The 23,221-nt window shown below is 40.8% G+C and overlaps 1 protein-coding gene across 1 annotated transcript; it reads right to left on the reverse strand.

The window, feature by feature from the left end:
• Positions 1 to 98: 98 nt before the first annotated feature.
• fyna (FYN proto-oncogene, Src family tyrosine kinase a) lies at positions 99 to 20,593 on the reverse strand. The gene is made up of 12 exons (XM_086273998.1): positions 20,415 to 20,593; positions 11,154 to 11,410; positions 8,528 to 8,624; positions 6,512 to 6,610; positions 6,185 to 6,288; positions 5,843 to 5,992; positions 5,554 to 5,718; positions 4,805 to 4,984; positions 4,329 to 4,405; positions 3,792 to 3,945; positions 2,261 to 2,392; positions 99 to 1,679 (listed from the first exon to the last, which is right to left on the reverse strand). Exons 2-12 carry the CDS (start codon positions 11,398 to 11,400, stop codon positions 1,471 to 1,473), a joined length of 1,614 nt encoding a protein of 537 aa, XP_086130124.1. The 5' UTR covers positions 11,401 to 11,410; positions 20,415 to 20,593; the 3' UTR covers positions 99 to 1,470.
• Positions 20,594 to 23,221: the final 2,628 nt, after the last annotated feature.

Genomic DNA, 23,221 nt, shown 5'->3' on the forward strand with positions numbered 1-23,221 from the left:
CATTTTCAATAGTCATGTCTGCTTATTCACCACGCCTGTTGCTGAGAACCTGAAATTGCTTGAGAATGGGAGCAGTCAGACGAGCTTCACAAACAGTGTTAAATAGTGCGTCGTCATGGCAGGATTCTTTATTTCAAAAACAGCTGTGCACGCAGAACAGACAGAGACAATAAATAGAGACCAAAAGTTTTGAATACCTACTAAACTCAGGGCAAACGGAGTGATACAAAAGTTTCTGCTGACTTTTACACCCGTGGAGAGCAACATAAATACACATAAATGGCACATTGTCATGTGATTACACACCAAGAGTGAGAGGAGATTGATAGTAAAGGAAGATGAAATGCTATCCAAAGCCTAATGCCTGGAAATAATCAATTATTCGCGTCTCTTAACTGGCTGAAATGTTCTTAAAATGAAATTAAAAGGTATTTGGTCTCACAAACTGTTATATTCAAATACACATTATGGAGGGACAAACACAGGTACACATCCTTCATTCATATCATGTAAGTGGCAGTTTGTTTGGCTGTTGAAGCATAAAGACAGTGTGGAAGTCTTACACAGCCTGCTGCCATCTGCAACATACATTTAAAAATACTGTCAGTATACTAAGCAGTCAGCTGAACGAAGATTGCAGTTAGAGAGGAGTTCAGTCCTCATTTGAATTACGTAAAGCTCAACTTAAAAGTCACTTTAAGCCAGTCCTAAAAAAAAGATCACTGGCAGAAGCTGGAATGCAATGAATGCACAATATTAGTGCAGATGGCATACAGTTTTGGGAGGAAGAGCCCATGATGCACTGAGTTAGTGTGTGTAAAGCATGAAGGCATTCCCTTACATTATAAGAATATTACTAAACAAGAAAAGGCAAGAACAGGTGTTATAGTACATCTAAAGTCCTTGAGAAGAGGAGAAAAGTATTGTTACATTAACCTTATAAAAAAAGAAAAAAGAAGAAAAAAGTCAGTGGACTCCCAGAAAAAGGAAAAAAACTAATTTTCAGATACACTTTGGTCCACAGTGTCTAACTATTCCCAACAATTATTATTCCTACATCTGTAACCAGCTTGTGAGCCTCACACACTTCTCTATGAGCCATAACAAATGTAACCTTACATTTAAAAATGGAAAAAAAGAAGAAGAAAAAAAAAAATCACACATTTCCAAATTATCAAAAGGAATACAAAACAGAAAAAAGATAATAAGTAAACAAGCAATTTGTATTTACATTACATACACGTTACGCAACAGAACTCATGTCGTTCATCCATGACAGTCACTTCTAATTCTGATAGTCACGTTGCTGTGTTTGCACCCCTCTGTCCTGTTTGTATGACGTCTGAAGGTTGGAAAGCGAGTCTGCCAGCTTTTAAAACCATTAGAGCCGCAGAATGAGAAAGAACGCGTGGTGTCTGGCTCCCTCTGGTGGAATTTTGGTGAAACGACATGAGACGAGGGCCGCGGCGCTCAGAGGTTATCCCCTGGCTGATACTGAGGCTCAGTGGCAGTGAAGTAGTCCTCCAAAAAGGCTTGCAAGTACTCAAAGGTGGGCCTCTCCTCTGGGTCTTTCTTCCAGCACTGTAGCATTAGCTCATGCAGGGACGAGGGGCAGTCCTGGGGGCACGGCATCCGGTAGCCTCGCTCCACTTGCTCCAGCACCTCACGGTTGTTCATGCCTGAACAAAGGTGCACATAGAGTGAGAGTTTAGGGCTGTGCTGCCATCAAATCACCAAGTTTGTAAGCAGTCTTTCTGTGCCGTTTCCATAAGTTGCATTACTCTAGACTTTGCTTTTGAGTTTCAGTATCGTGGAACAGATTAGTAGATGACTTCCTGCACCTACTATTGGTTGCAATGTGACATTAAGATGGGGGTAATAGTCGATTAGCATAAAAATGTGAACAGTCAAGGCGGGAAAGAGCCTTCCGTTTTGATCTGAACTGAAGAAATAGTGCTTTGCATAGAAGTGGTGACGCCTTAAGCCTTACACTGGAAACTGAAAACATCGCAGCAATCATCGCATAGACACTAGACAGCTTATATAAAGGTTAAAATGGAATTATAATGTCAGTGAAACTGGAACAATTCACATTCATTAGCTTGGAACATTTCTATGTATAATGCATTATGCAACTAACTACTGCTTTTTTTCCTTTTAAATCATGCAAAGTCTCGTGTCACAGCCTGCATTAACTGAATGCAGCAGTTTGATTGGTTTTGAGAGGTGATTACATAACCCTCAAGCTCAGCACTCTCACCTGGATAGGGCACTCTGCCCTTGGTCACCAGCTCTGTCAGCAGGATACCAAATGACCACACGTCTGACTTGATGGTGAATTTCCCGTAGAGGGCAGCCTCAGGAGCGGTCCACTTTATGGGAAACTTCGCACCTAAAATAAATTCAGGTGATATTAATTTCACAAACAGTCTCAAACTTTTATTATTTTGCTTCTGCATCCCTCCAGATATACACAAAGATACACAGCAGCGGCTTCCACCAAAACCTAGACTAAAGTAGGTCAGTCTTCACTGTACTGATTTTTTTCCCTTCACTGATTTGATTAGTGCAGGCACATAAGGACATCATTACATCCCACCAGGGAAATAACGGAACCATTCCATTATCCATCTCCGTGTCAGTTTGCACTTGGCCCGAGTCGAGCAAGTAAACATTTCATTTCTACCAAATGAGTGACTGAACATGTTGACAGAGTGACTAACAGAGCTTGAAGTCCTCCTGGTGTGGTTCACGTCTGACTCAGGGGGGAAACAACACTGGAGTGAATCAGGTTTTGGCTGCTTCCTCGTCATCCTTCAAACAATAATCGCAGCGGCATATTTTCGTGTAAAACAAGTGCCCTTTTAAGAGGTCTCAAGTCCGGCACCGTACCCCTGTATAAACACATCTTTGGTTGTCTTTGCGCTAACCACACGTGCATCCGCTTTCCAGTGGTTCCATCAAGACAAATTCTTGCTCAAAAAGAAAAGCAGCATGCTCTAAGTGCTCATGTTGTGATATGAGTCTGTCAGTAACAGCATTTTAAGGTGAAGAGGTCAGGGGTCAACATCAGGAAAGTTTAAGTTTTGTATCCATGAAATTCATTTTGGTTAAAGCAATGTCCTCTGAAGTTACAGAAACACAAATGTGTGTGTGTTCGTGTGTGAAACTGGATGGAATAAGCCCTTTTGCCAAGCCACCAACATTTTTCCTCTGATGGCAGTTTACAGGGAACTTAATGAATCCTACAGAAACAGAGTTAGACAAAACATGTGCAAGCTTCTAATCTTTTTCCCAGTAGTAGTCAATAATTGACCTGACTCACTGAAACATAAGAAATCTAGTAGAAAACCACCACTGGACAACTTTGCTACTGAACAGACATTTCTCAAGCACGGTCTGTAGTCATATATTGTCTTTATTACAATGTCTAAGCAACATAAACACAAAGAAAGTTTAAGTGTGTACTCACACCAGGTGATCCATAGATCTCATCTTAGTTCATCAGCACATAGATCACAGGTGTGTGTACTATGTCAGCATTTTCAAAAGTGACTGAATTATTACTCAATTCTGACACAAAATCTGCTGCTCATCTTTGAAAGTACGCACAAATACAATAAATTCTACATTTACAGGGACAGGAAGTTTTTTCAGTTTTGAAGTTTGGAACCTATGTTGCAGTTTCTGTACTGTGTGTTGTTGCAACGTCATTTTAATTCATTTGTGGTTTAAACAAGCAGGAAGGCATTAGCAATGGATTCATGAAAATGTGTTGGAGTGAAGCCTACCTTGTCTTGCTGTGTATTCGTTGTCCTCGATGAGTCTAGCCAGACCAAAGTCAGCAATCTTGCACACCAGGCTGTCTCCGACTAGGATGTTGGCAGATCTTAGGTCTCTGTGGATGTAGTTCATCCTCTCGATATAAGCCATGCCCGCCGCCACCTGGGAAATTGAGGGTTTTTTTTCCTACTGAACATCATCTCAATGTATAGCTTCAAGGTCATTAAATCTGTGCTAAGCAAGATTTACACAAATGTTATCACCCTAAAAAAGTGGGACAGCAAAAGTGAAGCATCTCTCTAAACTGAAAGCCCACAGATTTGCTTTATATACATTTACTTTCTCAGTAAACAACATAAATCACGTGGAATTTGTGCAAAGTGTGTGAAAAATTGGGAAATCACCAAAACAAAAGACTTTAAATGAGCAGTGCTGAGATTAAATGACTAAACTGGGAACAGTTGGAGATGATTAAAGTCAGTTAAGCTCTTAAAGGAAACATCCTTCCCTGGGAACATGTTTTCTGAGCATCAAGATTTTCACACCTGAGCCGCCATGTCCACTAGATTTGGCAGTTTGAGGCCTCGACCTTCGCCGTCCTTCAGGAAATCAAGCAAACTCCCTGAAAAGATAAGAAAAAAAAATACAGTCAGGATATCAGGCTTTTGTTTTCTTGGGCTGCCACATCATTACAAGCATCACGTTGTGCTAATGTTGCATCAGTTCTGGGATTTCTGCCTAGAATGTTACATCTTAGTGAGATGTTTGTTAGGTATTGCTGTGGTAACTGAAAATCTGTTTTTCCATCGCAAATGCATCCTGCCCAACAGTCACAATGTGAAATAAACTTCATTTGCTATACAGCAAACTGGGAGACATACTTTACATCCTATGCAGATAGATCGTTATATATATATATATATATATATATATATATATATATATATATATATAGCAACATTATTTAGGTGCATGCATGAATGCATGTATGCAATGATGACACTGTTAAAACAGCCTCTACCTTTGCTCATGTACTCTGTGACTATATAGATGGGTTCCTCGGACACCACAGCATAGAGCTGCACCAGCTTATCGTGTCGGAGCTTCTTCATTATCTGAGCTTCCTCCAGGAAGGACTCAGGTGACATCGTGCCGGGCTTAAGAGTCTTTACTGCCACCTTGGTGGTGCCATTCCACGTACCTGGGAAGAAAAACCCCAAAATGTGACATTCAGTCTAATTAAAAGAAAAAATGAACAGGCCATGCTTCTTTTAACTTAATCTGTAGAAGACATAACTAGAAACAAATACTCCCTGAAAGTTGCATTAAGTGTATCAGAGTATGACATAACAGATTGTAATTAAAACTGAGGTTTGCATGTATTTTCTGGGTTTGCTTCAGGAGCTCCAACAGTCCAAATACATGCATTGGCTGTCTCTCTCTGTACCAAGAGTGCACACTGCCTATCACCCAGTCACAGCTGGGACAGACTCCAAGCTTCCCCGTTAACCTGATTTGGTTAAGCGGTTAAGAGCCTGCACAGATGGATACATATTTTTTTTTAATGGGAGAAATGAATCAAAATGTTATTTTAATGCTGATGAATTAGATAAAGCTAGAAATATTCTAATAATTTGCTTTTGTTTTTCCCAGGGTTCAACAACCCAAGCCCTCCCCAAAATCTTAAATCCACTCAGAAATCACAACAAGTTCAAAAATGGCATTCTAGTCAAAATGGAATTTTTGGAATTTGAGGAATAAGATACACACCCATCCAGACTTCTCCGAACTGGCCATTGCCGAGGCGTTTAATAAGCTGCAGCGACTCCCGCGGGATCTCCCACACGTCTTTGGTTTTGACAGACAGGTCGGTCAGACGAGGCATGCCTTTGTGGCACGGCACGATCAGTCTGCAGCACAGGCCTGCAGCCCTGGCTGAAATGACCGTGCAATTTGGGGTCACATGAGAAATGTGGAAGTGTAAAAGAAGAAGAAAAAAAATCCCACACACAATATACCATTAAGATGTTTTTGTACACACTGAGCAGCAGAGTCTCACCCGAGTAGTGCTGCACTAGCTGCTGGAGTGTCTCAAACTGGGCTCTGGTGGTGATGTAGTAGCCTCCATTATCCAGTTTGCGGATTTTATAGTGTTTAACGTGATCTCCCTTCACGTCATCCCAGTCCTGGATGGAGAGAGAGTAGGCTCCTAGAACAGATTGGTTGTGATGTTATTTTAAGTTATTCAATCTTTAGTCTCACGGCTTATTCTAGGTTTATCCATAAATAATTTGCTTCTACTTACTTTCACTTTAATGTGCTCCTTTACTTATGTACAAACACCTGTCAGTTTTCCTAAAGTTTAAAAGCGTTCAAACAGTCACCATCTCGTTTTGAGTACCTTTAGTTGTTTCGCTCTCACGGATCAGGAAAGTGCCTCTGGCGTTGCTGTTGGAGAGCAGTTGCCTCTCTGCGTCCTTTCGACCCAATTTACCAAAATACCAGCTGAAGGAAGGAGGAGAAATGGAAAAAAAGATGTGGGAAATTTGTTTTCAGTGCTTTCCTAAATATTCTATTTGTACTGTGCGTGCAACCATGTCACATCTAACAAAGGCAATGAGCTGACTTCTGAAATATTTATGCTCTCTGGTGATGAAGCTGCCGTGCCTCGGAGACCCGTGGAGGCTGTGTGTGAGAGCGTGTGCTCAAATGAAAAAGTTTCACTCACTCCTCGGCTTGGATGGAGTCCACAGGAGCTACGTAATTGCTGGGAATGTATCCAGTTCCACCTGTAGTGAGAGAACGAGCCTCCCACCAGTCTCCCTCGCTGAAAAATGAGAGGGTGGATTTAACAGAGCTAGATCACCATTTACTCATCGTGTAAACAGAGTGGATGCACTACATTTAAGGAAATAAACGCACTCTTCTTAATACTCTGAATGCTGTTGTTTTAGTGCAAATCTAAGACAAAGCAGTTGTAATGTAGAGACCCCCGTGCATGACCACCCTTATGTGATTTAACCATTCTGAAATTAAAATTATAAACTCAGTTTTTGAATTCATAAATTTGACTACAGCTGAAGCTCTTCATTCGCAACTATGATTTGAGTGCTTTATAATTTTCAGGACAACGTTCGGACAGTCTGCTCATTTGTCGCCACGGGGCGATCGTGGCTCAAGAGTTGGGAGTTCGCCTTGTAATCGGAAGGTTGCCGGTTCGAGCCCCGGCTTGGACAGTCTCGGTCGTTGTGTCCTTGGGCAAGATACTTCACCCGTTGCCTACTGATGGTGGTCAGAGGGCCCGGTGGCGCCAGTGTCCGGCAGCCTCGCCTCTGTCAGTGCGCCCCAGGGTGGCTGTGGCTACACTGTAGCTTGCCATCACCTGTGTGTGAATGGGTAGATGACTGGATATGTAAAGCGCTTTGGGGTCCTTAAGGACTAGTAAAGTGCTATATAAATACAGGCCATTTACAAATGCGCTTCTTATATCCCAAATAATATCCAGTGGGAATCACCTCCAACCTTGTGCAAATATATATTAATATTATTTATATATAAATATGTAAATGTTCTAGCAATAGCTTGTTGGTTCCCCTTTGTTATAGACCATTTCCTGGTTTAAAAAAAGAATTACACTCGTTGCCACTTTATTAGATACACCTTTCAACTGCTTTCTATCACACATATTTAATCAGCGAATCACGTTGCAGCAACTCGGTGCATTTAGGCATGTAGACGTGGTCTTGACGACCTGTTGATGCTCAAACTGAGCATCAGAATGGGGAGGAAAGGGGATTTAAGTGACGCTGAACGAGGCATGGTTGTTGGTGTCAGTTTCCCGCACAACCAGGATTTACAGAGAATGGTTTGAACGGGAAAATGCCTTGTTGATGCCAGAGGTCAGAAGAGAAGGGACAGACATCTGGTGTAAACAACGCGGATCTACTTTAGGTTAGTGGTGGGCTAGTGTTTAGGCTCCTAAACACTAAATGCGCATTGTTTAAGCGCCATATTTGACATGCTGCTTTTAGCAGGATAATGTCTGGTGTCACAAAGCTCATATTACCTCAAACTGGCTCTCGAACACGAGTTCACTGTACTCAAATGGCCTCCACGGTCACCACATCTCAGTCCAATATAGCACCTTTGGGATGTGGTATAACAGGAAATTCCCATCATGGATGTGCAGCCAACAAATCTGCAAGAACTGTGTCGTGCTGTCATGTCAATATGTACCAAATTCTCTGCAGCACTTTGATGAATCTATGTCACAATGAATTAAGGCAGTTCTGAAGGTGCACCTAATGAAGTGGCTGGTGAGTGTATGTTTCCAGCAGGACCTCCCATTCCGTTTGGAGTTAGGGACTGAAGTTTGACTGTCATGAGTAGCTGAGATAACTGGTTGGATTTAGGGGAAATGCTTGGTTTGGATTCAGCGAAAGAGAAAACACAAAATGACAGGGAGACAGAACAGAGGCTCTCAGATGTCAGTCAGCATTTACCATGGGAAACGCCCACGCACAGCCCGCAAGTATGGTCTGACTGTTTAATTCTCCTATAAAGATGCGATAAAGCAACACAAATCACTGTAGTTACACAAAAAGTGAGGAGAATCCAAGAACCTCACAGACCCGGTTAAGTCTGTCAGATTGGTGCCGGTGTAACGTTTGTTACAGCCGGACCAGAGAAGGAAAACACAACCACCACCCTTTTGGTGCTGTCATGCAGATGTTTTCACACTTACGTGCTGTTGAGGATCTGGAACCTCTCCCCTTTTCTGAAGCTGAGGTCATCCTCGGTCCTGGCTTCATAATCATAAAGGGCCACAAAGAGAGTCACCCCTGCCGCAAAACAAAAATGTTGCATGTGGCGGTTATGTGGCTGAAATATTATGGCGGTGGGTTTTTCATTCCATTTTTACTGTAGGGTTCGTTCATCTGTCTAACACATGGGGCTTATGTAACGGCAATAAATATTACTGCCTTCTTTGTTTATTCTTTACACCCCATCTGCTGCATTATTTTCACCTTAGAAACAAAACAAATTTCTACTCTTTTATCTTTCCAAACATCTCACTAGCAGCGCTAACTTAAAAAGAATTGTGGGAGTTTTTCGCTTATAGAAATTTTAAATAAAAGCAACAATTTGGAGACTCTTGAGATGTTTCAGCGCAGTTTGTGATTTATGGTGATGTTTTACTTTTAAGGACTTGTGTGGGACATTTTATTTTTTCAAATAAAGTAAAACATTCATATTAAAAAGCTAATTGCTACAGGTGTGACACAAAGCTTAGCTTACAGAAGCAAACTCTTTGCCACTAACTGATTTGGATTTATGTCCTGATACCTTAATGACAGCTGTATGATCTCAGTTTAACAAGAAAGGAGCACTTAGACTCTAAAAAGGCAAAAAATATAATAAAAAAAAGTTGATGGGGTAAAAAAGATTTCACAAAAACAACTTTTGTTATTAACTGACTTGTGATGCCTACTTAACTAACATAAAACTGCAGACCTAACGAGCAAATATAGATACTACTTGGTGCTATCATGGTCTAGATGAGGGAAGCCAATCAAAAATCTGCCAGTATCTGTTAATAAGCCTAAAACTGTAAGTGTTCATTTTCTGATTTGATCTAAATCCTCCAAGCTGCAATCCTAATGTCGACCAAATCTGCACACTGTCCGTTGAGGTCATTGCAGATCAGATCAAGTTTCGGCTCTACATCTGTTATAGTTTCAGTTTCTTACGCCTCAAGTCTTCACTGTACAAATTAGACATGCATTTTATTTCTCATTCCCCCTCTTAGAGTAGTTTCTTGTTCATGCGAGCTGGCGACGGCAATTTCAAAGATGTTGGTTTTATTCAACCGCAAAAAGGGTTCAAAGTACGTCACAGACATCAAAGCAAGGATGGTGGCGATTTATAAATCTGATGATACGAAGCTTTCAAATTTCGAGCAAAAGAGTGTAAAGCTTATTTCTCCCCATTTGAAGCGCTCTTCAGCAAAAAGTCTGCTCTCTGTCATTGTTCTTCACAGAGAACTGGTCATAATTTAGGGCATTTCTATTCATTTTGAGGCTCTACTACACACAAGAGAAGGCTCACTTATTCATTTAGTAAATGGCACACAAGCCACGAACTTCACCCGTTATTTAAGTTGAGCCTGTAATTCTGAGAACAGAAAGCTGACAAGCCAACATAAGCTGTTTTTTTTTGTTAAACATCTATATTCACAGGCCATACACTTGTTAATGCAAATCTATAATCAGCCAGTCACTTGGCAGTAAGTCTGTGCATTTAGGCCTGTACGCATGGTCAAGATGACCTGCTGAAGTTCAAACTGAAGGGTCATTTAAGTGACTTTGACTTTAAGTGACTTTGAATACTTAAAGGTGGTTGGCGCCAGATGGGCTGGTCACAGTGTTTCAGAAACAGCTGACCTGATGGGATTTTCCCCACACAACCATCTCTAGGGTTTGCAGAGAATGGCCCGGAAAAGAGAAAATATACAGTGAGTGTCAGTTCTCGGGGTGAAAATGTCTTGATGATGCCAGAGGTCAGAGGAGAATAGCCAGACTGCTTTGAGCTGACGAGAAAACAACACTAACTCATAAAGCCACCTGGCTCTGTAAGCACACAACAACATGAAAGAATGGATCCATCCTACCCGGCAGCTAGCAGCCTTCAGAGACATTTTTAGACAGTTTAAATTAGACATTTTATTTGTAATTTGACCCATTACTTAACAGCGTGTAAGTTTATCTTCCAACAGGGTACTCAGTGAATTTATTCCGGGCAACCAAATTCATATCATTTTTAAAATGTGATATTTTCTATTCATGTATTTTTCAGGGCAGCACGGTGGCACAGTGGTTAGCACTGTTGCCGCACAGCAAGAAGGTCCTGAGTTCAATTCCACCATCAGGCCGGGGTCTTTCTGTGAGGAGTTTGCATGTTCTCCCCGTGTTTGCGTGGGTTCTCTCCGGGTACTCCGGCTTCCTCCCACTGTCCAAAGACATGCACTTAGTGGGGATAGGTTAATTGGTTAATCCAAATTGCCCATAGGTGTGAATGTGCGAGTGAATGTGAGTGCGAATGGTTGTCTGTCTCTGTGTGTTGGCCCTGCGACAGACTGGCGACCTGTCCAGGGTGTACCCCGCCTCTCGCCCTATGACAGCTGGGATAGGCTCCAGCGCCCCCCGCGACCCTGAACAGGATAAGGATGGATGGATGGATGTATTTTTCAGGTTCAAATTATGCAAATGTTCCGTTTATTTGCAGTTTTTATGCACATTAGCCCTTTAAAAGGTGACAAATATTTTTAAGACATGTAAAGTAGCTCACATTCATTCACAGTCTAATATTACCTGTGCCTCCCCGAGATCGCAGGGTCCCAGACTGCGAGGACGTGTGGACTCCTCCGAACACAGTGACTCCCTGCGAGGCTGCGCTGTGGAAGTTGTTGTAGTTGGGAATGGTGGTGACCCCAAAGCTGGGGTAGTGCTGCGGAGTGGGGTCGGACCCATAGCGGTAGCCCGAGTTGTGCGAAAGGCTGGTCTCCCGGTCATCAGTGAGTTTTGCTGCTTCTTTATCCTTACATTGGACACAGCCCATTCTCTACTGTCTGTGGGTGGAGAGAGAAAGAGAGCGAGATGGAATTAGCACTTAGGTAAAATAATAGCTCAAAAGCCGTCTCCACTGGGGAAATTATGATTCAATATTCCCATTATTTCAGAGCTTCCTTTGAGAGCTCCACAGAGTCTTCTGAAAAATCTTTCAATTAGGCTGAAATTAAACACGACGCTTTAAAAGATGCATTACTAATTAAATGGAGGAACACAATGCACCACAGCTGTATGTGCTCGGTAAATATGACCGCTGCATATGTACGCTCGCATTAATGCTTTATGCTGAGAATATCCAGTTAAACTGGCCGTAAAACAATTTAATGGCCCTACTTATCACAGTTTACTTTTCCATCTGATTGCATGACCACACTGAGGAGAAGAGTCTACACCGAGCCACTGACTTTACAAGAGAGCATTTACTTTATTTTTGTTTGCTTTACAAGGAGCCACGCACACGCGCGCTGATGGAACATTTGTCCTCACTAAAGCAAAGATAAACCAGTTTTTGAAATGAGGGACACAGCCTGCTTTCTGCTTTGTCAATTAAAAAGAGCCTTACCGTCTTTGCAGACCCAGTTAAGCTAATGAACATTTCGGCTCGCCGTGTCCCACTCCCCAACCCCCCCTTTAAGCCCTGGAAGCTCGTGAAACCGGTTCAGCATGTCTAAGAAGAGGGCCCCGGCAGCAGCGCTGTCTTTCAATGGCATAAGCAGGCAGCTGACTTCAGAGGCAGCTAATTGGAAACATACTTGTTTACAGTGTCGGTGAACGGAGAGAGGTGGTGTTCGGAACAAAAGTCAACACTGCAACAGATCGAGGACAAGGGAAATCATCCCAGTGCTCTTTACCCCAGCTGTATAACACCCCAAAAAGCACAATCTGCCTTTATACAGCAGGTAATGTTGCTAATATTGGAAAATAAGCACGTCTTTCTAAGGAAACTATTTTCCAAGCAGAAAACAAGCAGGAACCACAGGCTTGTTTTTGAAGGACTGGTGCTTAATGCTTACAAGCAAAGCTACACAGTATAAGATCAAACCCTTCAGGCCTGTTTTACATTTACTAGCAAGAAACTTTAATGCCTGCACAGGCAAAAAGTGCAAACAGATGTGTCACTTGCTGCACAGTGGGAGAAAATGCTGCAGAATGTAACAAGTCAAGCACTATATGTAGATGAGGAGAAAATGCATGAACGTATCAGATGAACGGGAAATAATGCCCTCTTTGAGAAGAGGTCACATGATGGTGCAGTGTCAAAATCTTGAAATGATTATTGTTGTTGCAAAGTTGCAAAACACCAAAAGTGGTTTTCAAGTGCAAGTTGTTGTAAACCCATCAATGCTTATCTATTATACTTCAGAGAGAGCAGTTTGGTCCAGAAGAAGCTAAGTCTGAGGTCAGATTTCTCTGAAAGATCACGTTACATCTGATGATTAACCAGCTAGAAAAACGAATTCTGCTGCATAAAATTGTATTCATTCATTCATTCATTCGACAAGAAAAATCCTTGCTGTGTTGCCTGCATGGAAAAAGTACCAAGAGGGACTCTGACACCAAAAACTGAGTTTTCCTTCTGTATACAGGATTTCATTATTGCCACACTATACAGCTTAGCTCCAGTTTGCTTAAGTAACAAAAGGACGTAACTGCTGCAGAGAGACCGACATCACTGTGATTCATTACTGCCAATAAAACCCCATAAAATACGCAGAAGAAGAAACGAGCCCAGCAGCATTACAGTATAAGCTCTGACCGAAGCAGAGACCGCAGACAGAAATACAAGAAGCACGGCTGCTGTTGCGTCTCCAATAATCCTTCAGATATAAAATAATCTGTTTTGACATCTATATTTATATCTCCAATCTTCTGGTATTTACAGCACGTTGCTCTAAAGTACAGCTGATATATTTGAATGTAAAAATCCTATATATGAATGGCAATGAAGCAATATTCAAAGCGAATACGTGGACTTTTTAGTGCTTCCACACTTGGTTTTGCTGTAGGGCTGCCACAAACGATAATTTTGATAGTCGACTAGTCACCGATTATTTTTGCGATTAGTCGACTAATCAGATCATCATCCATTGGACATACAGCATACAGCTTATTGCACCAGCAGCATCTGGTCTTATATAACTATCATTAGCTTACAGCTTGAAGTGTTTGTGCTAACTAAAAATAAAGACAAGATGGTCGTTTATTAATTTTTAATGAAATTTGCAGATTGTTTCGGTGAAGTTTAATAAACTCCTTGCTTTCTAAAATATAACAGGACACCGGAGTATATTCTCCAGCGTCTCACACTTCTGATAATCAGCTGTCTGCTTGACAGTTTTAGCTGTGCAAAAACTATAACTTTAATCTCAGCCAAACCGATTTACTCAGGAACAAATAAAATACTAAAGAAAGCCAAACACTAACATTTTTAAGTTATCTAAGTGACTTATATATATGTTTAACCTGACTAGCGAAAGACGGCAGTGGGTTTGAAAACGATTTGCCGGGAGTCCGGTGTTCTCACGGCTCTAGTTAGCCTTGCCCCCGCCTAGCTAACGAGCTAGTGGGTAACAGACGTCTCCGAAAACGTCAGAGCGCTTTTGAAAATATGTGGTGTCTTGATAAACTGAGCAGATATTTGAGGTTTACACAGCTACATTCTCGCCTGAAAATATGTTAAACGTTTATTTTGTGACCAAGAAAGAATAATAAGAGTAAAGTTAAAACTAACTGGCTGCCGCCATTGTTGACAACTGCGCTGGGCTGCGCTATGAATTCTGGGACACAGCTTCTTCTTCTTCGGGGTTTAACGGCAGCTGGCATCCTTGTACATGCAGTGCTGCCATCTTCTGTTTCAGTCCGTTATTACACTCTTAAATCCTACTACTCATTCCTGCGTCCTTTGTGATCTTACAAAGCTTCAAACGATGCGTCGACTATTAAATTAGTCGTCGACGATTTTAATAGTCGACATAATCGTGACTAGTCGACTAATCGTGGCAGCCCTATTTTGCTGTTTGTTTTATCTTTTTTTGCTGGACAAAGCAAGTAAATGAAGACTTCAGGATGTTGTGATGGGTATTTTCTGACTTTTTAATCGACATCTGAGAACTGATATAAAACAAAAAGGGGATCCGCTCTAACAATTCACTGAGGAGAAGAAGCAGCAGTACTACAAACACAGCAGAATGAATTGATTTTCCACAGTTGAGTTCAAAACGTGTCTTTTCAACATGTTGCAGTGATTTCATTAGTATCGGGACAGCTGACAGTAACCAAAGACGGCCTCCAAACCAAGTTAACACTGGGTGGCGATGAGTGTGAATTCATCAGGGCTCAAAATTGTATGGAGAAAGAAAAAAGGAGGACTGGGACACGTCGTGATTTCAGTCCAATTCAAATAATTTAAAATAAAAAAACAAAAACAAAGAAAACCACATATCCAGTACTGTCACTCGGCTTGGGACATTACAGTATTTATTTGGCCAGGAAAGCTATGAATGTACAGTTATGTGAAAACGTTTTGTCCATATAACTGAAGCATTCAGGTGTGTGGGTAATGCAATGCCACAGTGGACGTCCCAGTAAATTCAGCCCAAGGTCAGACTCTTCAATGGTCGGAGAAACTGCAAAAAAACCCCAAAAAACTCTGCAGGCCTCAGTTAGCTATTAAATATTAAAGTTCATGACTGTAAAGTTAGAAAAAGACTGAATGAGTATGGCTTGTTTGGAAGGGTTGCCAGGAAAAAGCCTCTTCTCTCTAAAAAGGACATGACAGCACAGCTTACGTTTGCAAAGTTGAATCTGAACAAACTACAAAATGTCTAAAACAGAAGTGGCCTCAGAAGTGGTCTCATCTGTCTAAAGGACAGTAGAGATGTTTGGCTATAACACACAGAGCCATGTTTGGAGATACGAGGCGTACCAGCACAAACACCAACTGTCAAGCACGGTGGGGGAGGGGGAGTGATTTGGGCTTGTTTTGCAGCCAGAGGACCTGGGCACCTTGCAGTCACTGACTCGACCATGAACTTCTCTGCATATGAAAGTATTCTAAAGTTAAATGTGAGGCCATCTGTCTGACAGCTAAAGCTTGGCCATTTGGGTTAAAGTGTTGTAACGGCCCAGTCGAAGTCCAGACCTCAGTCTGACTGAAATGCCGTGGTGGGACCTTAAGGCAGCTGAGCATAAACAAATGTCTAAAAACCTCAATGAACTGAACCATCTTTGAAAAGAAAATTGAGCAAAAATTCCACCGCAATGATGTAAGAAAGTGAGTCATACAGAAAACGTCTGCTTCAAGTTATAACTTCTAAAGGTTGTTCTACTACAAACTACTGAATCATGAGGGTACTTCGTTTTAGAACTTGGAACTATCACATGACTGTATTTAACAAGACCGTGCCCGAAGTCCACGCGAATGACAGAGGTGACCTGAGGTAGTCAGGCATTGAAAATAAAAATAAATTCTTATGAATACACAACAGAGAGAAAAACAATATCAAGGCCACGAATGTTAACTTCCCATAGTTACTGCATTTCTTTACTCACCTTCCCCGTCGATACAAAAACCTCTAAACGTGGCGTTAATAAGACTAACGTAGCACCAGAATATATTAACTGAGCAGGTGAAGTCTGATTTCTGGTGGATTTTCTCTTCAACTCAAGTGATTGAAATAGCACTGCCTCCACTCCTGCAGGGATCAGAGTAAATGAGGGGAAATCTCATGTCGTTGTGCTGCCTGTGGGGATTATGAAAATCTTGCTCTTCAAGTTAAAAAGACTAGGGACTACTGTAGCTTTAGCATACATTTACCATTCAGCTGCACAGAATCTATAACATTTTGCCTTAATATAGTATTCATACATGTTCCCTGTGTGGTCTTTTTATTGCACAGTGTGTATTTGTAAACATTAAATCATGTCTGTGTTGCGATTCCAATTAATAATCTCATATTTACAAGATAAAGAATCCTTTAGATGAGTCGGTGAATCAGCAGCTTTTCACATTTACACGGTAATTTAATAAGAGTTTCACGAGCGTTCATCATAGATACATTTCTGCTCTCCGGTTACACATGAGTCAACACTACGTATGAGATCACAACATAAGTTTTAGATTGGTGCTCTCGCTGCATTTCATCATGGTGGAGATGGACACAGACACACGCAAGTCTACTCAAACCCCCCACACCAAACCAGCAGATGATGGCGTCAAAGCCTCGGGGCTTGTTCCCTTTCATGGCACAGCCTGGGTATTGCATGACCACCTCAGCCTCTGCAATAGCAATCATCACGCTATTTTCAGACCCAAATGAGCAGCTTGCTGTAGAGAGAGTGACAATGGCGTGATCAGGAGGGTCCTTCGGGGACAAGATTGCAATGTGCTGTAAGAGTTAATTCAAAAGCCAAAGAGAAGGAAAAGGTGAGAGGCCTCAAGTTTTTCACCAAAAACGTGTTAAAACGTTTTTGCTACTTACCATTTACCATCAGCTGTAAATTGGACTGAAACCAACTCCTTTTAGAGCAAGCCTCAAGTGGACAATAAATTGCAGTTTTCTGCTGTTGGTGTTTTTGGTTTAATTTTTTAATTTTCACAAAATCTGTGTTAAAATGTTGAGGTTTTGTTTTTTTTTTAAAGAAGCTGACCATAAATGAGGTGTTCATGGAACATATGTAAACTGAAACATCAAAAAATGTGAGGAATTTTAGGAATATCTGTGAATATCGCTGCAGGACACCCTCTGCAGTGACTTCCATCACGCCTACCACCACAGGTAAATCCACAACCTGTTTTTAGTAACTATCGGCTTTCACACTATTTTATCAAATGCACCACTGAACAAGCAGTTTTTTTGAATGGGTACCGAACACACAGCAACGGGGTCAGCTTTACTTTATCTGTCACAACCGCTCGGCTCAACTGGAAATTAATTTACCCAAATGAAAGCCTTTATTTTGATGCCGCACAAGCTTGAGTGTTAATCATCCATAACAACAGTCATAGCGCTGGAGGCCATAATGAGATAGTGGGTCATTTGGAGTAAAGCTGCAATCAATATACTATATTAAAAGGACAGACATGTCAGGGTCGCACAGACTAACTGATGGATTTACCAGGAGAGACTCAGTCAGGCCTGAAAAACAAATATATCTGCAGTCTGATTTGTGTTACGAGCAAGAACAAAAAAGATAATTGGATGTGTAAGACTAAAAAAAAAAAAAGAAAAAGACTGAAATTCCCTAAACAGCAACAATTATTTCATTAAGAATTACGTAAGAATGAGTGTAACATCTGCAGCTTCTAAAAAGGGAACATCTGACGATTTCCTAAGTGTTACAAGATTATGAAATATGTATCTATCTGTGCATAACTTTGAGCTCAGGGAAAGTATGTAACATTACGTGCAACTGACTGACTTCAGCAAGTCCTTCAATCATTTCATCATTTTAAGTAATTTTTATGTTTTTAGATTTTCCTTAAAATGCTGTAACCTTATTAATCTCTCACTCTCTGGAGATCAATAAAGTCTTAATGCTACAATATAAAATAATCATACAAGTCTGCAGAGTAATTGCTACATGTGAACCTAATGGTAACAAGTTTACAAGATATTATTTCAGCTTAGAAAAACAAATTGAAACGTGGCTTTGACTAATAAACTGTGGAAATTATGGTCAATTGAGCATTACATCTGGCAATGTTGTGATAATTTAACCTCTACGAACTAACAAATCCCTCCAGAATACAGTCTTTCCTCAGTCTATTTTGCAATTCAACACATCTTCTTAAAAGGTATCCTGTTTAAGTTGAAGTGTGGGGGTCCTTTTACACTCAGATCACTGACAAGGCACAAAACAAGGTCAAACTTCCCACATGCCTCCCACTGGCATCGCACTCACTGTGACCTTATTCAACTCCATAATTCAACGTTCTGATCATGGAACAAAGACGAGACCAACGAACCAACAGAGGATCTTTTTTTTCCTTTTTAAGAAAAGCTGTGTGACATTTGAATGCACGTGAAACCCACTGTTATGTTTGCTGGATTTGGTACAACACTGACAATCTCCTCCTTATGGCTGCCATTCTCTGAATAGTTACAACATTTGCTTGTGTCAGACAACCGAGTTCATTCAGTGTATCAACAACGAGACAATGGCCACTTTTCACTCTGCTACAAGATTATGAGCACAATGAAACACTGTTAAAGCTTTCAAAGCATTCTTCGTGTGCTGAATGAACAGAGCTAGTTATAAAACACGCAGCTGAGATTCATACAGTACGTGCGTGTGGGTTTAAGCCTAGCTGTGTTTTAGTGTCACAGTGTCTATACTTGAGCTTCTTGAGTCATGTTGTTAAATCACCGATCCCATTGTGTATGTCTATTCAGTCAGCGAGACCAGTGCAGACTAGGTGAACACTTTCCAAACAGGAAAAAAGTGTTATCCAGATACCAGAGCAGATTCTTGCTGCTTCTGCCTGGCAGTCTGAACTGAGGGTTTAAATGATTCTTTCCAAATCTTGTGCCAGTGGAGGGTAATGGTCGATGCAAGAATCCAGTGGAAATCATGATGAGGTGGGTTTACAGGAACGGAGGATGGAAGGTTTCTGGCAGAACTAAAAATCGCACTTGAGTTGATGGAAAGTGTAAAACACTGGCACGAGCCACATGGCGCACAAGTGCTGGACGCAGATCTACAACGATAAGCCAATTAGCAGATGCAACCCCCCAAAAAAGAAATAAATTGCAACTTGTTTGATTTATTTATATTATTAATTAAAAAAATGCTAAAAATGTGTGGCTGTTTTACACTTCTCATTAGTTTAGTGCCCAAAACATCAGAATACAAAAAAATATACCCACTGCAATTTCCATCAATGAAACCTGATTTTTTTCAGACCCCCAAACAACTAAGTCTTCCTAAATATTTAGAATAATGGAAAATGCTCACATTTTAGAAACTAGAAAAATATCTTCAAATGTGGCTTAATGATGATTTTACAGTTAAGTGCTAATTTATTTTCTGCTGCTTGACAGATTAATTTTACAATGATAATCATCACAGTAGATGTCAAAACAAACCAACACCTTCCAAAAATCTTAAAAACCAACAAAATGGTCTTAAACTAAAGTTATCAACTGAGCCTTATTTTGAAAAGCATCTGCATTTCTTTATAACTTATTTCAGGTTTGGCAGATTATGCGCCAGCAGGTTGAACTGTATAAGGGAGAGCGAGCCTGAAGGGGGAAAAGTGCACGGTCCACGAAGCACAACATCCAACTCCTTTCATTCAAATTTAATACATACCATGCACACCAATTGTGCACTCATTCATAGGCAGGCTGAACTCAGGCCTTCAGGGAGCTGACTGAACAATTTAACAACCAAAACAATAACTGCTGACTAACTTATTGCACATGGGTAACAGTGGGGTTAGCTCACACATATCATCCCCAGTGTTTGCTCACAAGATGGATGGCTGCACCTCCAGACACATGAGATAACCCGACTGGAACAGCTTTAATTGGATGTTTAGCAGCGTGGCAATGCAATTAACTCAAAGCATATGATAATTCCTGTGGAGTTAAACAATTAAGAGGCTGTCCGAAGGCCAGCCTGGCGTTTATTAGGTGTGTGTGTGTGCATGGCCTCAGTGGTCAGCTCTGTTCTGCAGCGCATCCATCCCTGCTGCAACACAAGAGCCCCCTCTCCAGAATCACTGCAAAACATCATCCACAGTCACCATCACCGCTCTCCCAGTCTTTTCCTCAACGAGGGCAATGTTTACGCAAACCACACAAAGCCAGCCCTCCGAGGAAGACTCGGAGTAAAGATTGGCGTGACTGCAGCCACTCAAAATGTGTTATTTATCTCATCTGCTCTCTCTGCCTCTCTCCCTCTCGAGATGAATTCAACTCGCTTTCCACAGCGCAAAATAGGGGACAAGGCTGGCGCACCAATTGAAATTCAACAGAAGAAAAAGAAAAGCGCGCTCACCGCAGAAAAATCAAATTAATCCATCGGAGTTTCCAGAGGGAGCTTCGTGGAGGAAATTCGCGGTCGTCTTTCTTCTCTGTCAGTGTTTTTCCTCCGCACAGACAGAGAATAGCGGTGGGAGACCCGTCCCTGCCGATACAGGAGCTCCTGTCGCCGCCGTGTGTACGGATGATGACGAAGGCGCAGGGGGTCAAGTTCACCACAGTAAAACTGCAGCTTCCGCCAAGTACTATCAAAATAAATCTCCTGGTTGGCAAAGCTTTTTGTAAAAATCGATATTGCACGAAAGCAACGCTAAAAGGCATGTTTGTGGAACCAAAATTAATTCAAGGTATTTCAAGATTTAGTAGTTCCACTACTTCTTATCGCTTTCAAACAATAATAAGCCACTAAAAGACTTATTTAGAAAAGTAAACTGCTAGGGTGGTTTTATTTTGGGCAGCATATGGTGTTTTATTGTTGGGTCTGTCTCTGGTTGTCTTGACGCAGATGTTATTGCGTACGCTTGATGCGGATCCACACCGACCAGTAGCTTCGACTGACACCGCTTTCCTCCAATGAGAGATTACAATGTGTGGCCGGGCACCTCCTCCTCTTTGGAGTATGACTGAAAAACGGGGCAAGGTTGGCAAATTCTCTGTTTTTGTTCAAGTAACGTAGAGCTCTATTTAGTAGCTTCTTTCGCCTTTTAGTGCGAGTAAAACACAGATGCACAGATATGATGCAAAATGAAATTCAACACATCTGTAGCGTTTTTATTTATTGAAATAATTAAAGGGATCAGTGCAATTATATTATATAAATACAATTATATGTAGTTTGCATGAGTTTTTTGTTTGAAAGACTTAAAAATATTTTAAATAATTGTTGATATTTTTTTATTATTATTTTGATGAATATCAGACAGAGAGTATACAGTACACACATGAAAATGTGTTTCTCTTCTGTTGCGATAATGACACACCAGCAAAATTTCAGCATTGATTGGGAATGTTTTGTGAAAATTAAACATGCAATGAAGACAGTAGTCATTCAGAATTGACCACTTATGCTTTAGTAATGAATCCCAATGCTGACCTCTAACCTCCATTTACTTTGCATTCCTTCAGTTTCAGACTTGTTAACCCATTCAGTCCCAACACTCTATGAGGAAGCACTTGGCGAGAGTGGGAAGGAAAACTCCCTTTTAACAGAAAGAAAAAACATTCTGTACGCTACCTAAAAATGGAAATTAGGTCTAGACAAAAGACAGATTAAAACACTTATTCATCCAAAACACACACATACAAACAACTGTATGTCCAGATGAACAGAATGAGCTTTTTGGGAAATCAGATATTCATCCACTGGGTTGTGAAACTTCAGGCTATCTTCAGGCTACCTCTGCCGTAAGTTTTACCCTTATATACAATCTAATCAAGATGTGTGAAATTCCTTTTAGTTCCTTGTCCAAATACAATCCAATCTGTACAATCCAAGTGGATGATAACAGAAAAACGATTCCCCTAAATAATTTTATCTACACATACACCATGCTCCCTTTTCTTTAAGTACAAGTGCTGTTCAGCCCTTTGCCAAGGCAGGTCTGGCCAACAGGTCCTATGTTTGACACCTATAGTCTAAATCAATCACATGACTTCTATAAAAGGTTTTAAAATGATCACAGTGACAATGTTACACTGAATATTGCACTTGAAGGGAAGTCCAATAAAGTTACAGTACTTTTGTTTCCATGCGTACTGCACTAAAGTAAGAGTGTTTCAGTGTGCATCCATCAATCATCTGTGTAAGTCCCCTTGTGCTTTCAAGCCCTGACCCGCTGAGGTACAGAATCCACAAGAGCTCTGAAGTTGTCCTGTGGTCTGTGAACTTGACTACAGACTGGACTTATGGGGATTTTGGAGGCCAAATCAACACCTTGAACTCTTTTCCATAGCCTTCAAACCACTGTGTGGGTGCACTGCTATCAAGAAATGCTGCTGCTGTGAAGAGAAGGTGGGCAGTACATGTCAAAGCAACGTCCACATGAAAGTCAGATCGCAGGATTTCCCAGTACAACATTGGCAGGAGCACAAAACTGCCTCCATTTGCTTGCCTTCTCCTCATCCTGTTACCATCGTTTGCCCAGGTAAGCAATGTATAAGCACCCTCATGTCACTCTTACTAATGACAAATGATTTGGATATTTTCATAAATAAATTTCATAAATTTCCTCCATTCACTTAACATTCATTCAGTTTTTCAGCTGTTAGTATTTATCAGCTATCTATAAAAAATGATAACATTTTTATTCACAGTAGTCACAAATAATGACTTGCTCATATACACTCTGACATAAAGACAGGAGCTAAAAACCAAACCTGCCACTGCCAAATGAATAAAAATAAAAGACAATAAAATTAAGAAAATAAAGAAAAAACAAAAGAACAGCTCGCCGTAATTATACAGACTTCAAATTTCATCCATATTTTGTGGCAGCTGGCTAATTGGTTCAGCTCTTCAGCTTTAATAGGATATGAAGAAACTCACATTTTGTCTGTTATATGTGTCTGACCAGAAATATTCATTAAAAAAAAAACTCAGGATAGCAATAGTTGTTACTGGAAATGAGCTTAAAATGCTTCATGGTTCTGTATGTGAGCTGTATACTCCCTTGGGTTTTAGCATGGCTATTAACAATAAAAAGAAATAAGTGCTTTTATACTAAAACTCTATATTTTGTATTTATTTTTATTTAACTAGGATAGTGTAACTACTCTATGAATTTGACAAAAGCAAACAAATGATCACAATAAACTGTGATACTG

This window comes from Aulonocara sp. 'chitande type north' Nkhata Bay, linkage group LG19 (assembly GCF_057382095.1).
Source record: "Aulonocara sp. 'chitande type north' Nkhata Bay isolate Kocher_YH1m ecotype deep benthic linkage group LG19, A_spYH_male_GT1.1, whole genome shotgun sequence".
NCBI lineage: Eukaryota > Metazoa > Chordata > Actinopteri > Cichliformes > Cichlidae > Aulonocara > Aulonocara sp. 'chitande type north' Nkhata Bay.

Coding starts and splice junctions, on each gene's coding strand:
- fyna (XM_086273998.1), bottom strand. CDS start 11,400: ATGGGCTGTGTCCAATGTAAGGATAAAGAAGCAGCAAAACTCACTGAT. Junction 8,625..11,153: donor GCGATCTCGGGGAGGCACAG/GTAATATTAGAC, acceptor GTTTTGCGGCAG/GGGTGACTCTCTTTGTGGCC. Junction 2,393..3,791: donor CGAATACACAGCAAGACAAG/GTAGGCTTCACT, acceptor AATTTATTTTAG/GTGCGAAGTTTCCCATAAAG.